General features: G+C 37.6%; 1 protein-coding gene across 1 annotated transcript in view; it reads right to left on the bottom strand.

The window, feature by feature from the left end:
- The window catches only part of Mark1 (MAP/microtubule affinity-regulating kinase 1), a 108,630-nt gene that overhangs the window by 3,523 nt on the left and 87,166 nt on the right, over positions 1–17,941 (bottom strand). The window contains exons 12-18 of the mRNA XM_013014988.1: positions 12,419–12,531; positions 10,046–10,199; positions 9,542–9,735; positions 5,553–5,653; positions 4,659–4,823; positions 3,167–3,421; positions 876–920 (exon numbers count right to left, since the gene is read on the bottom strand). Of these exons, the coding sequence (XP_012870442.1) occupies positions 876–920; positions 3,167–3,421; positions 4,659–4,823; positions 5,553–5,653; positions 9,542–9,735; positions 10,046–10,199; positions 12,419–12,531 (1,027 nt within the window). The remainder of the gene's footprint in view (positions 1–875; positions 921–3,166; positions 3,422–4,658; positions 4,824–5,552; positions 5,654–9,541; positions 9,736–10,045; positions 10,200–12,418; positions 12,532–17,941) is intronic.

The raw sequence follows: 17,941 nt of genomic DNA, 5'->3' as shown, positions 1-17,941 counted from the left end.
GTGTGTGTGTGTGTGTGTGTGTGTGTGTGTGTGTGTGTATGTGTGTGTGTGTGTGTGTGTGTGTGTGCGTATGCGTGCAGGTCCTAGTGCTTGAATTCAGCGAGCCTGGGAGCTGTCCCTGCTGTTTTGCTCAACGCTTTACCATTTGAGCCACAGCTCCACTTTTTTTTTTTTTTCTTCCATGGTTAATTGAAGATATGAGTCTCATACACTTTCCTGTCCTGGCTGGCTTCGAAGTGTGATCCTCAGATCTTAATCTCCCAAGCAGTTAGGATTATAGGTAGGAGCCATGGACATGTTGCAATTTTAACTTGTTAACCTATCTCGTTTATTTAGGAAGGAAATCATACAAGACTAGTAGCCTTTGTTGTTGTGGTGGTTGTTTTTAAATCAAGTCCCTATGATTCTAATTATGACTTGAGTCTGAATACCAAAAAACTCCACAGAACATACGACAGCAGGATAGTTCGTGAAGTATGATCTAAGACTATTCACACAAAATATATCACTAATATCAGTTCTTCCTACATATTTAGTACCTCAGTGTTCTATGTTATTTGCGCTATTTGACTTAGACTAATTTTAGTTACATCCTATTACTGAGAAAAGGAACAGGACATTTAGGCTATAATTCCTCCACTAAGTCAGATTCTATAGAAACAAAGACTTATCAAGCAAACAATTCAAAGTAATGTTAAGAAAACACAAGCGTACAGTTGATAAACTTAATTAAATGCAAGGCAGCATTGGAAGCATCACTCTGATACATAAAGATAGAAAGTATGAGTTCTGCTCATGCATCCTGTCTGATGGCAGCATTCCATGCACAGCTCCCTCACTAACCCAGCAGCCAAGAATAAATGACAACTCCTCACCTTGAGGTGTCCGTTCTGCCACTGGCTTCGCCTTCATTTGGATCCCTCAAAACAAAACGAAGATGGAGATTTTAATGATAAAAATGAAAGTCTATACCGATAAAACCTACATCTAAAGTAATTTTTAAATCACCTTGTTGAATGAACTTCTCCTATGACAATTTTCTACTACTAGTCAAATACTATTTCTTATGTTTTTCATCAGAGCCACATTACAATCATTAACTGTCTACTTACTACTATCAAGAGAAGATATGAGGCTGGCATGGAGTACAGCTTTTTATATACCTTCCAATTCCTAGCCATGGCTTCCATGTAATAATTTATCTTTTTGCTTTGTTTAGCATAATCTAAGGTTAAAATTATTTAGTAATTTTTACAGCAAGATTCATAACTTCATATTTTTTACTACATATAATTTTAGTAGTTGCTCAAGAGAGAAAATATATAAATTGGTATTGTAGTTATGAATAAAGCTTAAGGTTGGGAGGGATGGGGAAAATAATATTGAACAAGGTGCATTATACTTATAAACTGAACTGGTGAATGGTAACCCCTTAGTAGAACTACTTAAATAGAAATTACAACAAAAAAGAAGAAATAACATTGAACATATAGGTATTTCTAAAAATAAATACCAATTTTCAAATAAGCAATCAACTGTTTTTAGAAGTTATGATAGTAATTCATGTACAGGAAATACAGCCTGTCTAAGCAGGTGAGTATAAAAACATGGATTCAATCTTAAAAAAAAACACCAATCTTACCTAGATGACAACCTATGAAATCAAGAACACAGTACTAACTGTACTGTATTAAATATATTTGGTATTTTAAGTCTAAACTTTTGACATTTTTGTCATTTTCAAAGGTAATTAAACATCTACACAGGATCATCAAATTACAAATCAACTAAAAATACTAAGGTAGTTTAAGTAATGAGAAAAATGATCAACTTAAATCTTTAAGGTTTTTGTCTTAATGTTGTAGCCATTCCATGTAAAATGAATACAACAGGGATAAAATTCCATTCTATCAAGTAAAATATTTATTCACTACAAACTCTAAAACTGAAATGGTTATTAAAAATGAGTATCTCGGGCTGGGAAGCTGGCTCAGCAGTAGAGTGCTTGCCTTGCATGCATAAGGCCCTGGGTTCCATTCCTCAGCACCACCTAAGCAGAAAAAGCTGGAAGTGGCGCTGTGGCTCCAGTGGTAGAGCGCTAGCCTTGAGCTGAAGAGCTGAGGGACAGCGCCCAGGCCCAGAGTTCAGGCCCTATGCCCCCCCCTCCCCCACAAAAAATATATCTGATGCTTCTCAGCACTTTATTCTGTCAGAATTGAAAGAATAATAAAATGTATTCTTTTATTTAAATGTACTTTCCTGAGGCTAAGGTAAATGCCTTTGCTAGCAAAGTCTCACTGGGCTTTTATGCCCAATCACATTTGGCCTCATAACTCACTGTTCCGCTGCTAAACTTAATGCATCAGGAGTGAAATTTCTGTTAGACTCGATTTCCTTGGCTATAATGACTGGAAATGGCAACTGCCCCTTGTTCCTGCTTAGCTGGGTGCTTTACGGCAATTATTCTAAGTAGTTCATTAAGTTTGTGTAAAGTAGCCCTGGTGGGAGTCAAGCAGGAATACAGAAGATAGAGCTGGCTCTTGAAAAAGTGCAAGTTAAAAAGCTTATCTATAGGAATATATGCAACTGAATAGGCTGTTCTCTACGTAAGAATAAGCTATGGTTAGAAAATAATAAAGCTTGGTACAGAAGAAGTAAGCTAGGCAGGTATTTGAGGCAGAGGATTCCAAGGAGAATCCAAGTGCAATGCTCAGAACAAGTGTGCCTGGTATGCTCCAGTTCAGCGAGGCACCTGCATGATGGGGTGGAACCAGTAAGAGGAAGGAGAAAGGGATAAAGCCAGAATGGGCAGGAGACTACAAAAATCCCCGGAGGTCTCTGCAAGGGCTTGGGACTGTATTCTAGGCGACATGCAATCTTGTAAAGGGCCTTTTTTTCTATCTTTTTTCTTTTTGTGGTGCTAAGAATGAGCAAAATGAAATAAGTCTTTGGCATCAGGTTTTTGCCTTTTCAGTTTTCATTTTGTCCAGTTTAAGACAAAGATTTTTGTCTTTCTGGATTTTTTTCCCCCTACAACTTCTGTAAAAGAGGACACTAATAAAATGGTATGGAACCATTTTGGAAAAATCACTGCAAAGAGAAGAGTACATCTCCAAATTTCCTTTTTAATGGCGAACACAAAACACAATGGTGTGCTGGTACTGACCTGCGGACAAACTTGGATGTGATTTTGCTTATTAGACCAGTAGAGGTTCCCCTTCTGGCGTGTGCAAATGCACCTGTTTCATGGGACGGTGAGGCAGGTGGCCCATTATAAGCAGCACTCCGTCGTTCACGGAGCTGCTCCCCATGGAAAGTGCTGCGGCTTGAGCTCCCTCTGGGAAACCGGGTCCGGTCTGGAGTGGTGGCACTAATACTATGAGCAGATGGAGAAGCAGCAGGCACTCTCTGGGTTGTACTGCTGAGACAAATTAAGATATATGAATAATGACAGGGGACATTTTCACTCACAAGTGGAAAATTCCATACCTGACCCTCGTGGTGTTAGTCACCATAAAAATGAAGACACACTGAAAATATTGATGGCAATTAAATAATTAAAATAAATTTACCTTTGGGTTATTAAGTATAAGGTGTTTAAGAAGCAGACATGAATTCCATGTTCAAACTTAGGTTGCATATCAAAGATCTAACAGGCATATGCAAATGTTAACAATCTGCAAAACTGAAATTCAAAATGCTCTGAGCCTAAGAGTTTTAGATAAAGAGACACTCAATTTAAATCCTTTAACTTAAAACTACTTAGCAATGTAGTACATAAATTTTATGCTTTATCAGAAAGTGTTTGAGCTGGGTACTGGTGGCTCACGCCTGTGATCTTAGGTACTCAGGTGGCTGAGATCTGAGGATCACGGTTTGAAGCCAGCCCAGGCAGAAAAATCTGTGAGACTCTTCTCTTCAATTAACCACCAGAAAACTGGAGATGGCGCTGTGGGTCAAAGTGGTAGCGTGTCAGCCTTGAATGCAAAGTTCAGGGATGGCACCCAGGCTCTGAGTTCAAGCCCCACGACGACGACCACCACCACCACCACCAAAAGCCTTTGAGCAAAATCATTTCCTACCTGTAAGTTAAGCCCAATGATGGCACCGTGTTCTGTGGCACTATGAAAATGACTATAAGATCTAATTATCAAACAGCTAAAATGTTTGGAGGTTCTGAATTTGAGAAAACTTTGAGACAGATAAAATCTAGAATAAAAGACCTGAGTAGGTTCTTTGATTTCATCTGTTTCACTGATAATAATGGCAACCATATGATAGGAGCCAGGTCTTATTATGTTTTTGTGTGTATGTTTAAGTAACAGCAACTAAAACTTCAGTTTAATTAGATGGTAAGTTAGGCAGCAATACTTTAAAGATGAATTTAAAATAAAATCCTCTAAAACGGTTTAAATTATAAAACAACATTATGTGGTAACAGCCAAAGTACATTCTAATTGTACGGTAAAATTAAACTTTTCTTCTGCCACAAACACTGTTTTCAGAAAGCTCTTTTTTTGTTATTTTTAAAAAACAGGGTCTTACTACATAACCCAGGCAGGCCTGGAATGCATGATCCTCCTGCATTTGCCTTCTAAGCGCTAGGACTATAGACTCGCGCCACAAGACTTAATCATTAAGAAATGAAATGTTGTTACCCAGGCCGGTATGCTTCAGAGCCATCTTTAATGGTTGGCAGTGTAACTTTAATAGGATGGCCAGAAGTGGACATGGACTTCTGATGGCGAGGTCGAGCTGAAGGGCCAGCAGAGGCTACAGCAGAACCCGCAGAAGACATGCTGCTCGCAGACATCTCCGTAAGGCTTTCAACGTAAGGGAAGAAAAGGTACAGTTTACTAAAATTGGGGAATCTAAACTGATGAGAACTTCTTTTTACAGCTAAAGCAGCTGATATAAAACATCAGGGGGGATATTAGTAACTAATGAAAAAATTAATATTCTTGCTAAAAGTGTATAAGGGGAACCAGTGGATGGGATCTATGCTAATAAAAAAAAACTCCAAAAAAGTGTACAGGGACAATTTATCACTACTTTCCACTGAAAAGCTCTGGATATGTGAACCTGAGAAGGCATGATTTTTTTTGTGGATGTATGACAGTTTCAGGTAAGATTATTATGACTAGAGACATTTTTCACTTCTCTAAATGAGTATGGCAACCCGTTGTCCAAAATTTCTATTAGGAATGCATAAACATATTAAAATTATTCTCTAGAAGTATTATCAAAATACTTTTAACTCATATCATGAAGCAACAGATTTACTACTGTAAACTCAAGGAGCTACACACAGATTCGCATTTATTTGGAAAGAAATCATTCTCTAGCAATCTAGCCTAAAGGGTCCAAGGAAGATACATTTATATTTGCATGTCTTACAATTAAAACATGTGCTTTATGTGCCCTTGTGAGGAAGGTAGGATGCAGTCTGACTGCTTTGTATTTCCATTCCCCTGATCTACTTAGCTATGGGCATTTAAGTACATCTACTGGGGTAGAACAATGGCAAAGGTACTTGGAATCATGACCACCACCTGCTGTCTCTCCCGTTCTGCAGTGTCGTGTACCGATCTGTGGTCCTTTCACAGACATATGTATTCCTCCTCGCCATGCTGCCTCCAGAATATGCATTGTTCTTTAAGAAGGAAAAAGGAAAAAGCAAATTGAAAACTGCTAACCCTATTCATGAAAAGTCAAGGAAATGTAGTTAAGCTGCTAATGATTTGAACAAAAGTAACAGCAGGATTTTCATTGTTTAGAATCTTACATTAACATGATTGTCTCTTCTCCTTCATTCTCATATTTAGATTTTAAGAATAAAAAGCACAGCATAAAAAAATTCATTAAAGTTTTAGCTGCTTCTTTTTTTTTTTTTGGTTGATTGTGGGGCTTGAACTCTGGGCCTGGGCATGGCCTTGAGCTCTCTCCAGCACGACTTCCGGTTTTCAGGTGGTTAATTGTAGATAAGAGTCTTATGGACTTTCCTGCCTAGGTGGCTTTGAACTGTGATTCTCATATCTCAGCCTCCTGAGTAGCTAGGATTATAGGTGTGAGCCACCAGCGCCCGGCTTTAAAGTTTTAGCTTCTAATCATATAGTAGCAGCTAGAAGTAACTTTCTTATGACCTGGTGGTAGAGACAGGCACAGGCAACTCTGTAGTTGGAAGTGAGTCAACAGCACAACAGATTTCATCAGGAGCAGGACAGTGAAGCTTTTTTTTAAGTTAAATTTTTAAAAATCAATACCCTTAATATAATTTTGGACAGAAATTTCTATTATAGAAAATTGTTGTTCTTGATCCATATTACAAGAAGAGTTCTAAGTTCCCTTATAAACAGTAGTACTCATTTGTAATGAATGGGTAATGGTTGGAGATGATGAATAATGGAACAGATGATTCTGCCAAGTAACCAACAAAACTTATTTACATTCATCTATTTCATTTTTTAACTTGAAACTTCCTATTGCTGTCTATCAACTGGCCAGGTTTTTGGTTTTAGTAGTGGTAATGGTGCTGGAGATTGAACTCAAGAGTGGCCGAGGCAGTGAATTATTTGAGACATGCCTCTAGCCCCTTTCTGCACTGACTATTCCCTCACTTACCTATATGTTTGTTTATGCTGGTACTAGGGCTTGAACTTAGAACCTGGGCACTGTCCCTTAGCTTTTTTGCTCAAGGCTGGTGCTCTACCACTTGAGCTATAGCTGCACTTCTGGTTCTTTGGTGTAAGATTCTCATATGTTGGAAATGGATCATACAACCTGGGAGGGAGGGGGGTTAGGAGGGGAAAACTGGGAGAAAATGAAGGAGAGGGTGACACTATTCAAAAAGAAATACACTCATTACCTAACTTACATAACTGCAGCCTCCTTGTCTATCACCTTTATAATAAAATTTTAAAACAAGGTCTCACAGACTTTGCTGTTCAGGCTGAACCATAATACTCCTATCTCAGACTCCTGACCTCCTAAGTTGCAAGGAGTATAGTTGTGAGTCATTGGTACCTGAACTTTTTTTTTCTATTTATCATTTTTAAGTAGTTGTACAAAAGGATTTCAATTCAATATGTCCGTTTATGACTACAATACTGCATCTTGATCAATGTCACATCTTCTATCATCTCCTCCTCATCTATTCCAACCCCTCCCATATTCTCAAGTTACTGGTTCCTTTTCACATCAGTACATTGAACATTATAACTATATTAGCCTTCCTTTCCTCTCTCCTTTCATCTGTTCTCCCCTTCCTTTAGCTCCACATTTCTTTGATGAAACATGTTTCAGCTTCCTGGTATTCGTTTGTTACACTATAAATTGGTTTTCAAAGGAATTGTACTTCTGGAATTCTCCTCTGCATATAGCATACTTTAGTCTCACATTTATGCCTGGGCCTGAGCTGTGATCTTCCTACTTGTACTTCCGCTTGTCACTGGGATGGTGGGTGTGTACCACGTCAGCCACTGAGCTTTCCCTGTAGCTGAGAGAACAGGTGCACACCACTGTGACATCGGTTGAAGTGCAGTATCTCAACCTTTATTTTTTTAAATGCCTGGTTGGCCTTGAACAGCATTCCTCCAATCTCTGCCTCCTATATAACTAGGATTGAACAGCATTCCTCCAATCTCTGCCTCCTATATAACTAGGATTAGAGGCTTGAACTACCATACCTAGCTTCAACAGCTGGTTTTAAAAATCATCTGCTACCCAGAGATCAAATATATTACATTTTCAAATAATACTGTCAGTAAATCACTTATAAGCAAGGGCTTTTACATTTGACTAAAAATGCTTCTAATTTTATAAATAGTAAGTGTACTATTAGGCTACCACCTACCAAATTATCTCTGCATGTAATAAATATGACTTCTTTTTTTCACTGGAAAGTAAGAAGGCTTGCTATGTCATTTGAGTAGATTATATATCTTTCATAATATTCCATTTTACTGATAAATAATAGTCACAAGTTAAAAAGTTCACGTGTTCAATCAGTCTCTTACAATAATACAGAGCTGAGATTATAAATGCCCAAGTTCCTTCTTCCTGAGAAACTACCTCAAAACAAAAGCTTTGGCTTTCAAGTAGGAGGCAGTCAATTTTTTCTGCTAAGAGCCAAACAGTGAGCATTTTGGTAATCAATGTCACCAGATGTCAAGGAAACATCGATTAAAAATAAAGGGATGCCTTTCAGAGTGGCCAAAAAAAAAATAAAGATGGATAATATCCAGTTGTCGATGAGGCTGTAGAAAATAATTACTCTCTAAATTGCCCCGCCATTTGGAAAATTACACTGGCTGCATCTATTAAAAATTTAGATGTGTATGCTGCAAGGATACACAAGACAGCCAATGACACACATTAGAACTCATCAGAATTGCTGGGAGAGGTGCGTGGGAGTGAGGCTGGGAGCTGCACAGACTCAGGGTGCTGTGACACAGGCTGAGGGGTGTGATGCGCCTGAGGTTAAAAAAAACACATCATCACCGAGGACCAGAGGCAGACCTTCTGAGAGGGCACTTAGCAGCCACATACCAAGATGGACGCTGTGGAAAATGTAAAGCTCTGAGCAATATATGATTACATTCAAAAACAATATAGCTTTACTTAAGTAAATAAAATGAGAGGCATAGGACACTTCACCCATTTGTGGTTAAAGATACACTGGGCTTTAAAGAATACTTCCTTAGATGATATGGCGTGTTTTCAAATAGTCTGTACGTAGCCAAACACCTAACACGTTTTATGACCAGGAATATGGTTATCATACTTCACGTTTAGATAGACATAAATTTCTAGGCCCAAATTGTGCTCTCCTTTCAATCCTTTAAGAATGTTCAACTAGTCCTTTGTCAGCCATTGAAAAAAAATCGATTGTCAATCAAACCTTGTTCCATTTAAAGTCATCTGCTCTCCTACTACAATGTTTTAAACTTAAAAAAAAAAATTGATTTTGATGTTTAGACCTTTCACCTCAATGAGCCCAGAAGTAGGTTTTCATTTTGGCTTCTGTTTCCATTCTGATTTTCCTTCCTTTCTTGTTACTATTTCTTTGATATTTTCCCCACTTCATTTTGCTTCTTTCCCTTCCCAAATAACTTTTTATCTAAATGTTATCAGTTCTATTCTATTCTTCCAATTTTAGTTTTTGTATTATACTTTCCATCTCTTCTGCTTTTCTACTACCCTATATAATTTCTAGTGTGCTTTCCCTCACTGAACAACAAAGATTAAAAAAATATATATATATATCTTTAACCCACTGTTATAAACAGGAAATATAAGCAAGAAAGTAATTTTTGTAATTACAAAATGGTACATGTATCATTAATATAACATTAAGTATTGATTTGAGAAGGCTTTTTATTATTTTTTTCAATTGTATTATGAGAAGTTTAGGCCTTTTTTGAGGTTCTTAAAACAATTCATTTGGAAACATTTAAAGTGACAAAATATGATCATTTTATAGTTAAAAACGGTGACAACAAATCAGTTCAACAAATGGAAACACACTAGAATACTGACTCACACTTGGAATAGTAGAAGACTTCTTCCTCTCTGGACCTACAAGAGGGCTTGCAGTCATCTCACTCTTTGATCCAACCGTGGTGCTGCCAAGTTTACGAGTCACGTCTTTGTCCCACTCTTCTTTCTGCTCATTTTCCACACTGTTAGCCTGAGGCCTTTTGGTATAGGATACAGCAGGGGGAATAGTTGGACCAGCTGTAATTAAAAAAAATCACAATTAACTAAAATAAACCCCCCCCGACATTTTCTTCCCACAAACAAAAAAACTCTATTAAATAGACTGTATGTTTTATGCTCTAAACCAAGATTAAGCTGGTAGGTTATAAAAATTAGTTCAGTCCCTGAAAAGATATTACATCTAACTTTCAATATTGTAAGTTTGCGAAAACTGAATGTCAGGAGTATACGAGATGTGAATGAGTTTGTACAGAATCTAGTCTACAATCTAGTCTAAGTCTACAATACAGCCTAGTCAATCTTTTCACTAACTGGACTTGTTCCTTACCATGATCACTGAAGCGCCGTTGCTTCTGGTTTGCTGAGATACTTCGCTGGACCTTCAGGTGAGCCGGAGACTGAACAGTGCTGTTATTTAGGTCACTACTGGGCCGGGACCTCTGGCACAAATTTCCACTGGATAGTGATTCACCGCCTTCAAACTACAAGAAGAAAGACCACCAAGATTTCAAAACATAGAACTGTTTATATAAGCAAAATGCACTCTTGATGTCAGAAATGATTCAATTCTTTATAAGTAGTTATTAAAACTGAAAACAAAACAAAATATAACAGGTAACTTTGTACATAGAATTGCGAAAAGGGAGGGAAGGAACTGAACTCCTTCCGTAAGTATTTGCAATCTTCAGTTACTTTGAACAAATTCTTAGTTTAGTCAGAACATCAAATAATAGCTACAAATTGGTGGATAGTAGTCTAGACCACATAGTTGTTACAAACTAGACACTGCGCAAGTTTTTTTTTTTTTCCTAACCTGAACTTTAGGATGGAAAAACTGAAGAGTCAAGGACAGCACTAGGATTCACAATTAGGATAAAAAACACATTTGCAAGTTTTATGTTCTGAACTAACAATATAAACTCTTTTGTTTTCTCCACATTTACAAAACATAATTTGGTTTATCAGCTTTGATTGGAAAATCACATCTACTTAGAACTAGGCATTGTAAATTGGGGGTTTATGGACTACCCTTCTATCCATAACACAAATGTTGTTTGTTGACAGAAAACCTGTGTCTGAATCACTGAATCTAAATTCTTATGTGGGTAATGCTGATAACTAACAGCAGGGTACTCCTGATGATGGTAATCTGCCAGCAATTATTCTAAGAACTTACAGGTATTTTTTTATGCAGTCCTTTTAATGACCCTAAGAGATAAGTGCTATTATTATTTTTACTATATAGGTAAGAAAAACAGGACACAAAAGCCTATGTGCACAATGGCAGTGCCCAGGTGAGATGGAGCTCCAAAGCCCAAGCCCTTACCACGTATAGCAGCTTCATTAGCTTATCTCCAATACACTTCATGCTTCCTTTTAACTTACGCAAGGGCATGGCTGAATGCTTGTAAAATTAGTTTTTTTGTTTTTTTTTGTGTGTGTGTGTGTTTAGCTGTCAGTGTTCCCACTGAGGTTCCTTTCCTCCACAGTGATAGTACTTTCTACCAACAGGTTCATGGAGAGATCAGATGAATTTAATACCTTGAAAAGTGAAGTCTCTGTAACAGTTCCTGGCATATTGGCAGCGTGCAATGTATACTTTTCTGGTGGCGACTCCAAAGCTTATTTATTAATTATTTTCAAACCTTTCCCTCCAAATCCAAATCTTTGTACCCAAATACATACTAGCCAGCATTATCCAACTGGAGCCATCAATCCAACTATCCCAAATGAAACTTTTCATCTTTGTCTTGAATCCACACCTTCTCGATTCTGGCAAATGCACCTCATGTAATAGGGAATCATGCAAGAAGACTGAGGAGTTCTCCTTGAATCCAACTGGTCACCAAGTACTTTTACTTTCCATCTACCATATCACACAGACCACCGTGGTGGGTGCCCGCCCTCCCATGAGCACCCAGAGTATTGACCACACATACCCCATGAACCAATCTGTTGACTGCTAAGCTCTATTCTGAGGACTCACTGAGAAGAGAGGCTTAGCAAAGATTCTGAATAAAGTACATTGAATAAATGTCATCTGAAAGGAACTGTTCATTCACAGTTACTATTTAACTATAAATAATTTCAGCCTTTACCACAAAATGCCTCCCACAGACGCTTAATTTTTAGCGAACTGTCAATGCTCTGGCCTCTGTTCCTACTCTCAAATTATATCTTGTATAATTTGTACTCTTTATAATATTCTTTCCCAAAGATTCGTTTGCTTTTATGATTCACCATTTATATACAGTTCTCTTATCATAAATCTCTCCTGGCCCTTGAGGATTCCCAACTGGATGCGTGAAAGCCACTTAACATGCGGAAAGGCAAAAGTAACATGAATCCACTTCCCATGGGTTCTCACTTATATCTATCATTTTAATGCTGTCATGCATTCAGAATAATCATATTGCCTTTGGCAAGGCTGTTGTACTTGGATGTACAAACTATGCATTAAGAAACCCTAGGGACACTTTTCTAAAAGCCAAGACAGTGGGGGTGCCTGTGGGTGCCAAACGAGGCAGTGGGCCTGAAATCACACTTGCATCCAGAAACAAAATTAATTTATAATTTTTGAATTCTCATGAATACGAATGTTGTGATATGACAAAAAAAGAGAATACATTTACTGCTAAATACCTGGCTGTCTTTTAACTCAAGAAATAATCAAAATTAATTTAAAAAGATGAAAACTTACTTCAGGTGGTTTTCTACCCAGGAGAATATAAGTGGCCATAACTTCATCGTATTTATGACTTATTAAGGCATCGTTTATTTCATCTCTCGCAAAACCCATGGTGACCATAATGTCTAGGGGAAAAATGCAAATCTGAAAATGAGTTTATTTTAGTAAGCAAATCAACAAAAAGAAAACTAAGCTTTAAAAATTTACAGTGATTTTAACTATAAAAACTATCAGATTATTAGCTACAGATAATGTATGTTCACAGATACTGTAACTGCCTATTTTTTTCCATACAGAATTATTTTTATTCTGGGTTATATACTTATAGACCCACTCAATTTCTCATTGCTTAGTACATTTCTGAACTGATGTCCTTTTGTCTAGTGAGAGACTGTGGTAGTCGGTGTCACAAAGTCCCTCCTTAGTCTCTCTTGTCACTGTCTCTCAACACATCCTACCCACTTATGGAAGGACTTCTCATCTCAACAACTTCTGCTTTCTTTCTGATCAGCAAGGAATGATTTTTCTTTGGAAACCTTGGTTTCCACAACTATTCTGCTCAGATACCCTTTTTTGTTTTGGTGCTAGTTCTGGGCTTGAACTCAGGGCCTGGGTACTGTCCCTGAGGATTTTTTTTTTTTTCCTAATGGCTGGTACTCTACCACTTGAGTCACAGCTCCACTTCCAGCTTTTCTGTGGTTAATTAGAGATAAAGAGTCTCATAGACTTTACTGCCCAGGCTGCCTTCAATCCACAATCCTCAGATCTCAGTCTCCGAAGTAGCTAGGATTATAGGCATGAACCACTGGCGCTTGACTAATCAGATTCCTAATATTCCTCCCTGCTACACTGCTCACCCATGTGAGATGATGAAGTTGTAAATTTCTTTTTTTTTAAATTTAACTTTATTAAGATGATGTACAGAGAGGGGTTACAATTACATATGTAAAGTACTAAGTACATTTCTTGTCAAACATGTCACCCCTCCCTCATTTTTCTCCCACTTTCCCTCGTAAGTTGTAAAGTTCACTTCCAACATATTGTCTTGTGAGTAGTACTGTTGCATTGGTTCACCCTTGGTCCTTTGTCTCGCCGTTTTGCTGTTCTCCTTCCCTTCCTTAATTCAGATAAATGTATATACAATACATAGGGTACCAAAATCAAACACAGTGACAGCAAGGAATAAACCATAGTGTAAAAATGCAGGAAAAAGAAGTAACTTCACACAGTACATTAAAAACAACAACAAAAGCCTCGTTTCTGTATCTTAAGAGTTCATTTCACTTAGCATCATTTATATAGTCATACGTACATAGCTATTGAACTATTGTGAGCCTCTGCTAGGACAATCCTAGACATATAATGATTACTACAAATAAGGGAAACCAGGGAGTCTATGTTTCTTTGGGTCTGGCTTACTTTACTTAATATGTTTTTCTCTAAGTCTTTCCATTTCCTTACAAATGGGGTGATATAATTCTTTCTGGTGGATCATAGAATTCCATTGTGGATACATACCACATTTTTTTTGTCTTTTTCTTTTTTTGGTACTGGGGATCAAACCCAGGACATTGCACTTGCTAGGCAAGTGCTTTGCCACTGAGCTACATACCAGCCCTATAGCACATTTTCTTGATCCATTCATCTACTGAGGGGCAGCTGGGTTCATTCTATTTCTTGGCTATGGCAAATAATGCTGCAATGAAAATGACTGTGCTGCTTGCTTTATTACAGCCTTGTTTGTGGTTATTTGGGCAAATGCCCAGAAATGGTATTGTGGGCCCCCAAATCTTTAATAAGGGAGCCAAAAAAATAGGATGGAAGAAAGACAGTGTCTTCAACAAATGGTGCTAGCAGAATTGGTTGAACACCTGTAGAAAACTAAAGTTATATATGAAGTGTGTATATATATATATAAATAAAGTTTATATATTAAGTTATATATAAAGTTTATATAAAGATATATAAAGTTATATATCACCCTGTACCACAATCAATTCCAAATGGATCAAAGTCCTCCAGGTAAAAGCAGATACTCTGGAAACATTACAGGAAGGAATAGAAGAAACACTAGGGCTCCTTGGCACAGGTCGAAACTTTCTTAATAAAGACACAGAGACACAACAAATCAAAGAAAAGTTGGACAAATGGGATTGCATAGCATCTGCATGGCAAAGGACATAGCTAGCCAGATAAACAGAAAGTCCACGGATTGGGAGAAGATCTTCACTAGCCATACATCATACAAGGGCCTCAAATCTAAAATATACTTAGATCTCAAAAAATTAAAACCCCCCAAAACAAATCCCCAAAGAAACAACCACCCATTAATAAATGACTTTAATAAATACTTAAAGAGAGTCTTTTCTGAGAGGAAATAAGAATGGCCAATGGACACATGATGAAATGCTCACCATCTTTGGCCATAAAAGAGATGCAAATCAAAACAACATTGAAATTCTACTTAGCCCCAGTTAGGATGGTCATTATCAAGACATCTAATAACAACAGATACTGGTGGGGATGTGGCTAAAAGGGAATGCTACTACAGTGTTGGTGGAGTGTAAACTTGTTCAACCACTCTGGAAAGCAGTATGGAGGTTCCTCAAAAGACTAAATGTAGAGTTGTGAATTTCTGATAGTGTTGAATAGGGACAGAGAGAAAGAGAGAACAAATTGGAAGCAGTGCTGGCTGAGAGTAGGTAGCAGCAGGACTAGGGAATGGAGAAGACGGACTCTGCTAAGAGAGTAGAAAACAAGTTAATATGATAAAACATACCATGAATTCACAGATCAGTGCTAATAGTATGAGCCATGAAGAACTAAAGAAAAATGTTTATGATATAATTAGTTTCTCATTAGCTGCAAACTGAGATGCACCATGATATGTACAAGCACCTTACACCTTGCTATTTTATTTTAAATTTTATTGTAAAGATGACATACAGAGGGCCTACAGCTACATGATTTGGGTAATGAGAACATTTCTTTTTGAACAAGGTCACCCCTTCCCCCTAATTATCTCCTACTTTTTCCCTTCCCAACTTCCCTCCCCCATAGTGTCTAGTGGGTTTCACTGCTGAATTGTTTCACACTTTGTCAGATAAACATATATAAAACAAAAGGAACAGAAATAAAAAATGCAACAGAAGGGAATAAACCAAAGAAAAAAGGAAACAAGAAAAAAAAGAACCACAAACAGTATAATTAAAAATCCTCTTACTTCCATTTCTTAGTTCATTGTGATAAGCATCTTTTTATATGATCTTAAGCACATAGCTATTGAGCCCTTGTAATCCTCTCCTAAGAATATCCTCCTTTGTTCTCACTATGTGAATATTTAGATTTCTGTTTAATCATGTGCAGTTGTTAATTATTTGTCTTTTATTGTCCATTGGGTTACTTGTAGATTTATAGGCACATTCAAATGATTACAAATGAGGGAAACCATTGCAGCCTCTGTTTCTTTGGGTCTGGCTTACTTTGCTTAGTATAATTTTTTTTCCAAGTTTTCTCATTTCTTTACAAATGGGGCAATGCCATTCTTTCTGATGGAAGCATAAAATTCCACTGTGCATTTATACCACTTTTCTTGATCCAATTGTCCATTGAGGGGCATCTGGGTTGATTCTATATCTTGGCTATGGTAAGCAATGCTGCAATGAACATGGCTGTGCTGGTGGCTTTAGTGTAATGGTTAACTGATAGATGCTCTATATTTAGTCTTTTAAGGAACCTCCTACTGCTTTCCAGAGCAAGGTAGTTGAACAAGTTTACATTCCCACCAACAATGAAGTAGTGTTCCCTTTTGGCCAACAGCATCTGTTATTGTTCATTTTCTTGAATTTAATAGCCATTCTAACTGGGGTGAAGTGGAATCTCAATGCTGTTCTGATTTGCATTTCTTTTATGGCCAGAGATGTCAGAAACATCTTTTCATGTGTCTATTGGCCATTCTTATTTCTTCTTCAGAGAAGAAGAAATCTTTAAGTCTTTAGCTATTTATTAAATGGGTTGTTGTTTCTTTGAGGATTTGTTTTGGGGAAGTTTAATGTTTTTGAGCTTTGAGTATATTTTAGATATGAGATCCTTGTCTGATACATAGCTATGACAAATCTCCCAATATGTGGGATTTCTACTTCTCTTGCTAGCTGTCTTCTGTCATACCGGAACTGTTCATTTTGATGCAATTCCATTTGTCCAACCTTTCATTTGTTGTGATTCTGGATCTTTACTTAGGAAGTTTTGACCTGTGCTAAGGAGCCTTCATGTTTTCCCTATCCCTTCCTGTAATATTTTCAGGGTATCTGGTCTTATATTGAGGTCTTTGATCCTTTTTGGAGTTGATTCTGGTTAAGGATGATACATAAGGATCTAACTTCAGTTTTTCTGTATGTTTATAGCCAGTTCAGCCAGAATGTTTTTCTTCCAGCCTGTGTTTTTGGCTCTCTTATCAAACATTAGATGATTGTAGGGCTGTGGGTTCATTTCTAGGTCATCTATTCCATTCCATTGGTCCTCAGGCCTATTCTTGTGCCAGTACCAAGCTGTTTTTATTACCATGGCTTTGTAATAAGAGTTTGAAGCTTGGTATTGATATTCCTCCAGCACTATTCTTCCTGCTAAGGCTTGTTTTTGCTATTCAGGGTCTTCTATTGGATTGCTTCTATATTGCTGAAGAATGTTGATAGAACTTTGATGGACACTGCATTGAATTTGTAGGTATTTTGTCATTTGCATGATGTCAATCCTTCCAATCCAGGATCATGGGAGGTTTTTATTTTTTAACATATATTTTTATTGTAAAGATACTGTACAGAGGGGGTACAGTTATATGAGTAAGGTAATGAGTCCATTTCCTATCCAGCATTGTTACTCCCTCCTTTGTTTTTCCCCTGCCATCATGGGAAGTTTTTCTATTTCCTTATCTTCTTTAAATTCCTTTTTCAGGATTTTTAAAGTTTTTATCATAGAGATTCTTACTATCTTTGATTAATTCCTAAGTATTTTACTTAGTTTTTGAAGCCATTACAAAAGGAGTTGCTTTCCTTCTCATTCACTCTTCTCATTGTTGGCATACAGAAAAGCTACTGATTTTTGTGAGTTAATTTTTTTTTTTGGGTCCGGTCGTGGGGCCTGAACTCTGGGCCTGGGCGCTGTCCCTTAGCTCTTCAGCTCAAGGCTAGCGCTCTACCACTTGAGCCACAGTGACACTTCCGGCTTTTTTCTTTTTGCTTATGTGGTGCTGAGGAATCGAACCCAGGGCCTCATGCATGTAAGGCAAGCGCTCTACCACCGAGCCACCTTCCCAGCCCCTTGTGAGTTAATTTTTTTTGTGTGTGTGTGAAAATACTGTACAGAGGGGTTACAATTACATGGGCAAGATAGTGAGTACATTTCTTATCAAGCATTGTAGCCTCCTCCTTTGTTTACCTTTCCCATCCCTTCCCAGCCTCCTCCCGCCCCCCCCACCTAATCCTCGCCCCCCCTGCCAAAGTTGTAAAGTTTGTTTTCGACATGACAACTTGTACTTCT

This window comes from Dipodomys ordii, unplaced genomic scaffold, assembly GCF_000151885.1.
Source record: "Dipodomys ordii isolate 6190 unplaced genomic scaffold, Dord_2.0 Scaffold26, whole genome shotgun sequence".
Classification (NCBI taxonomy): Eukaryota; Metazoa; Chordata; class Mammalia; order Rodentia; family Heteromyidae; genus Dipodomys; species Dipodomys ordii.
This window is presented reverse-complemented; position numbering and strand designations above follow the sequence as displayed.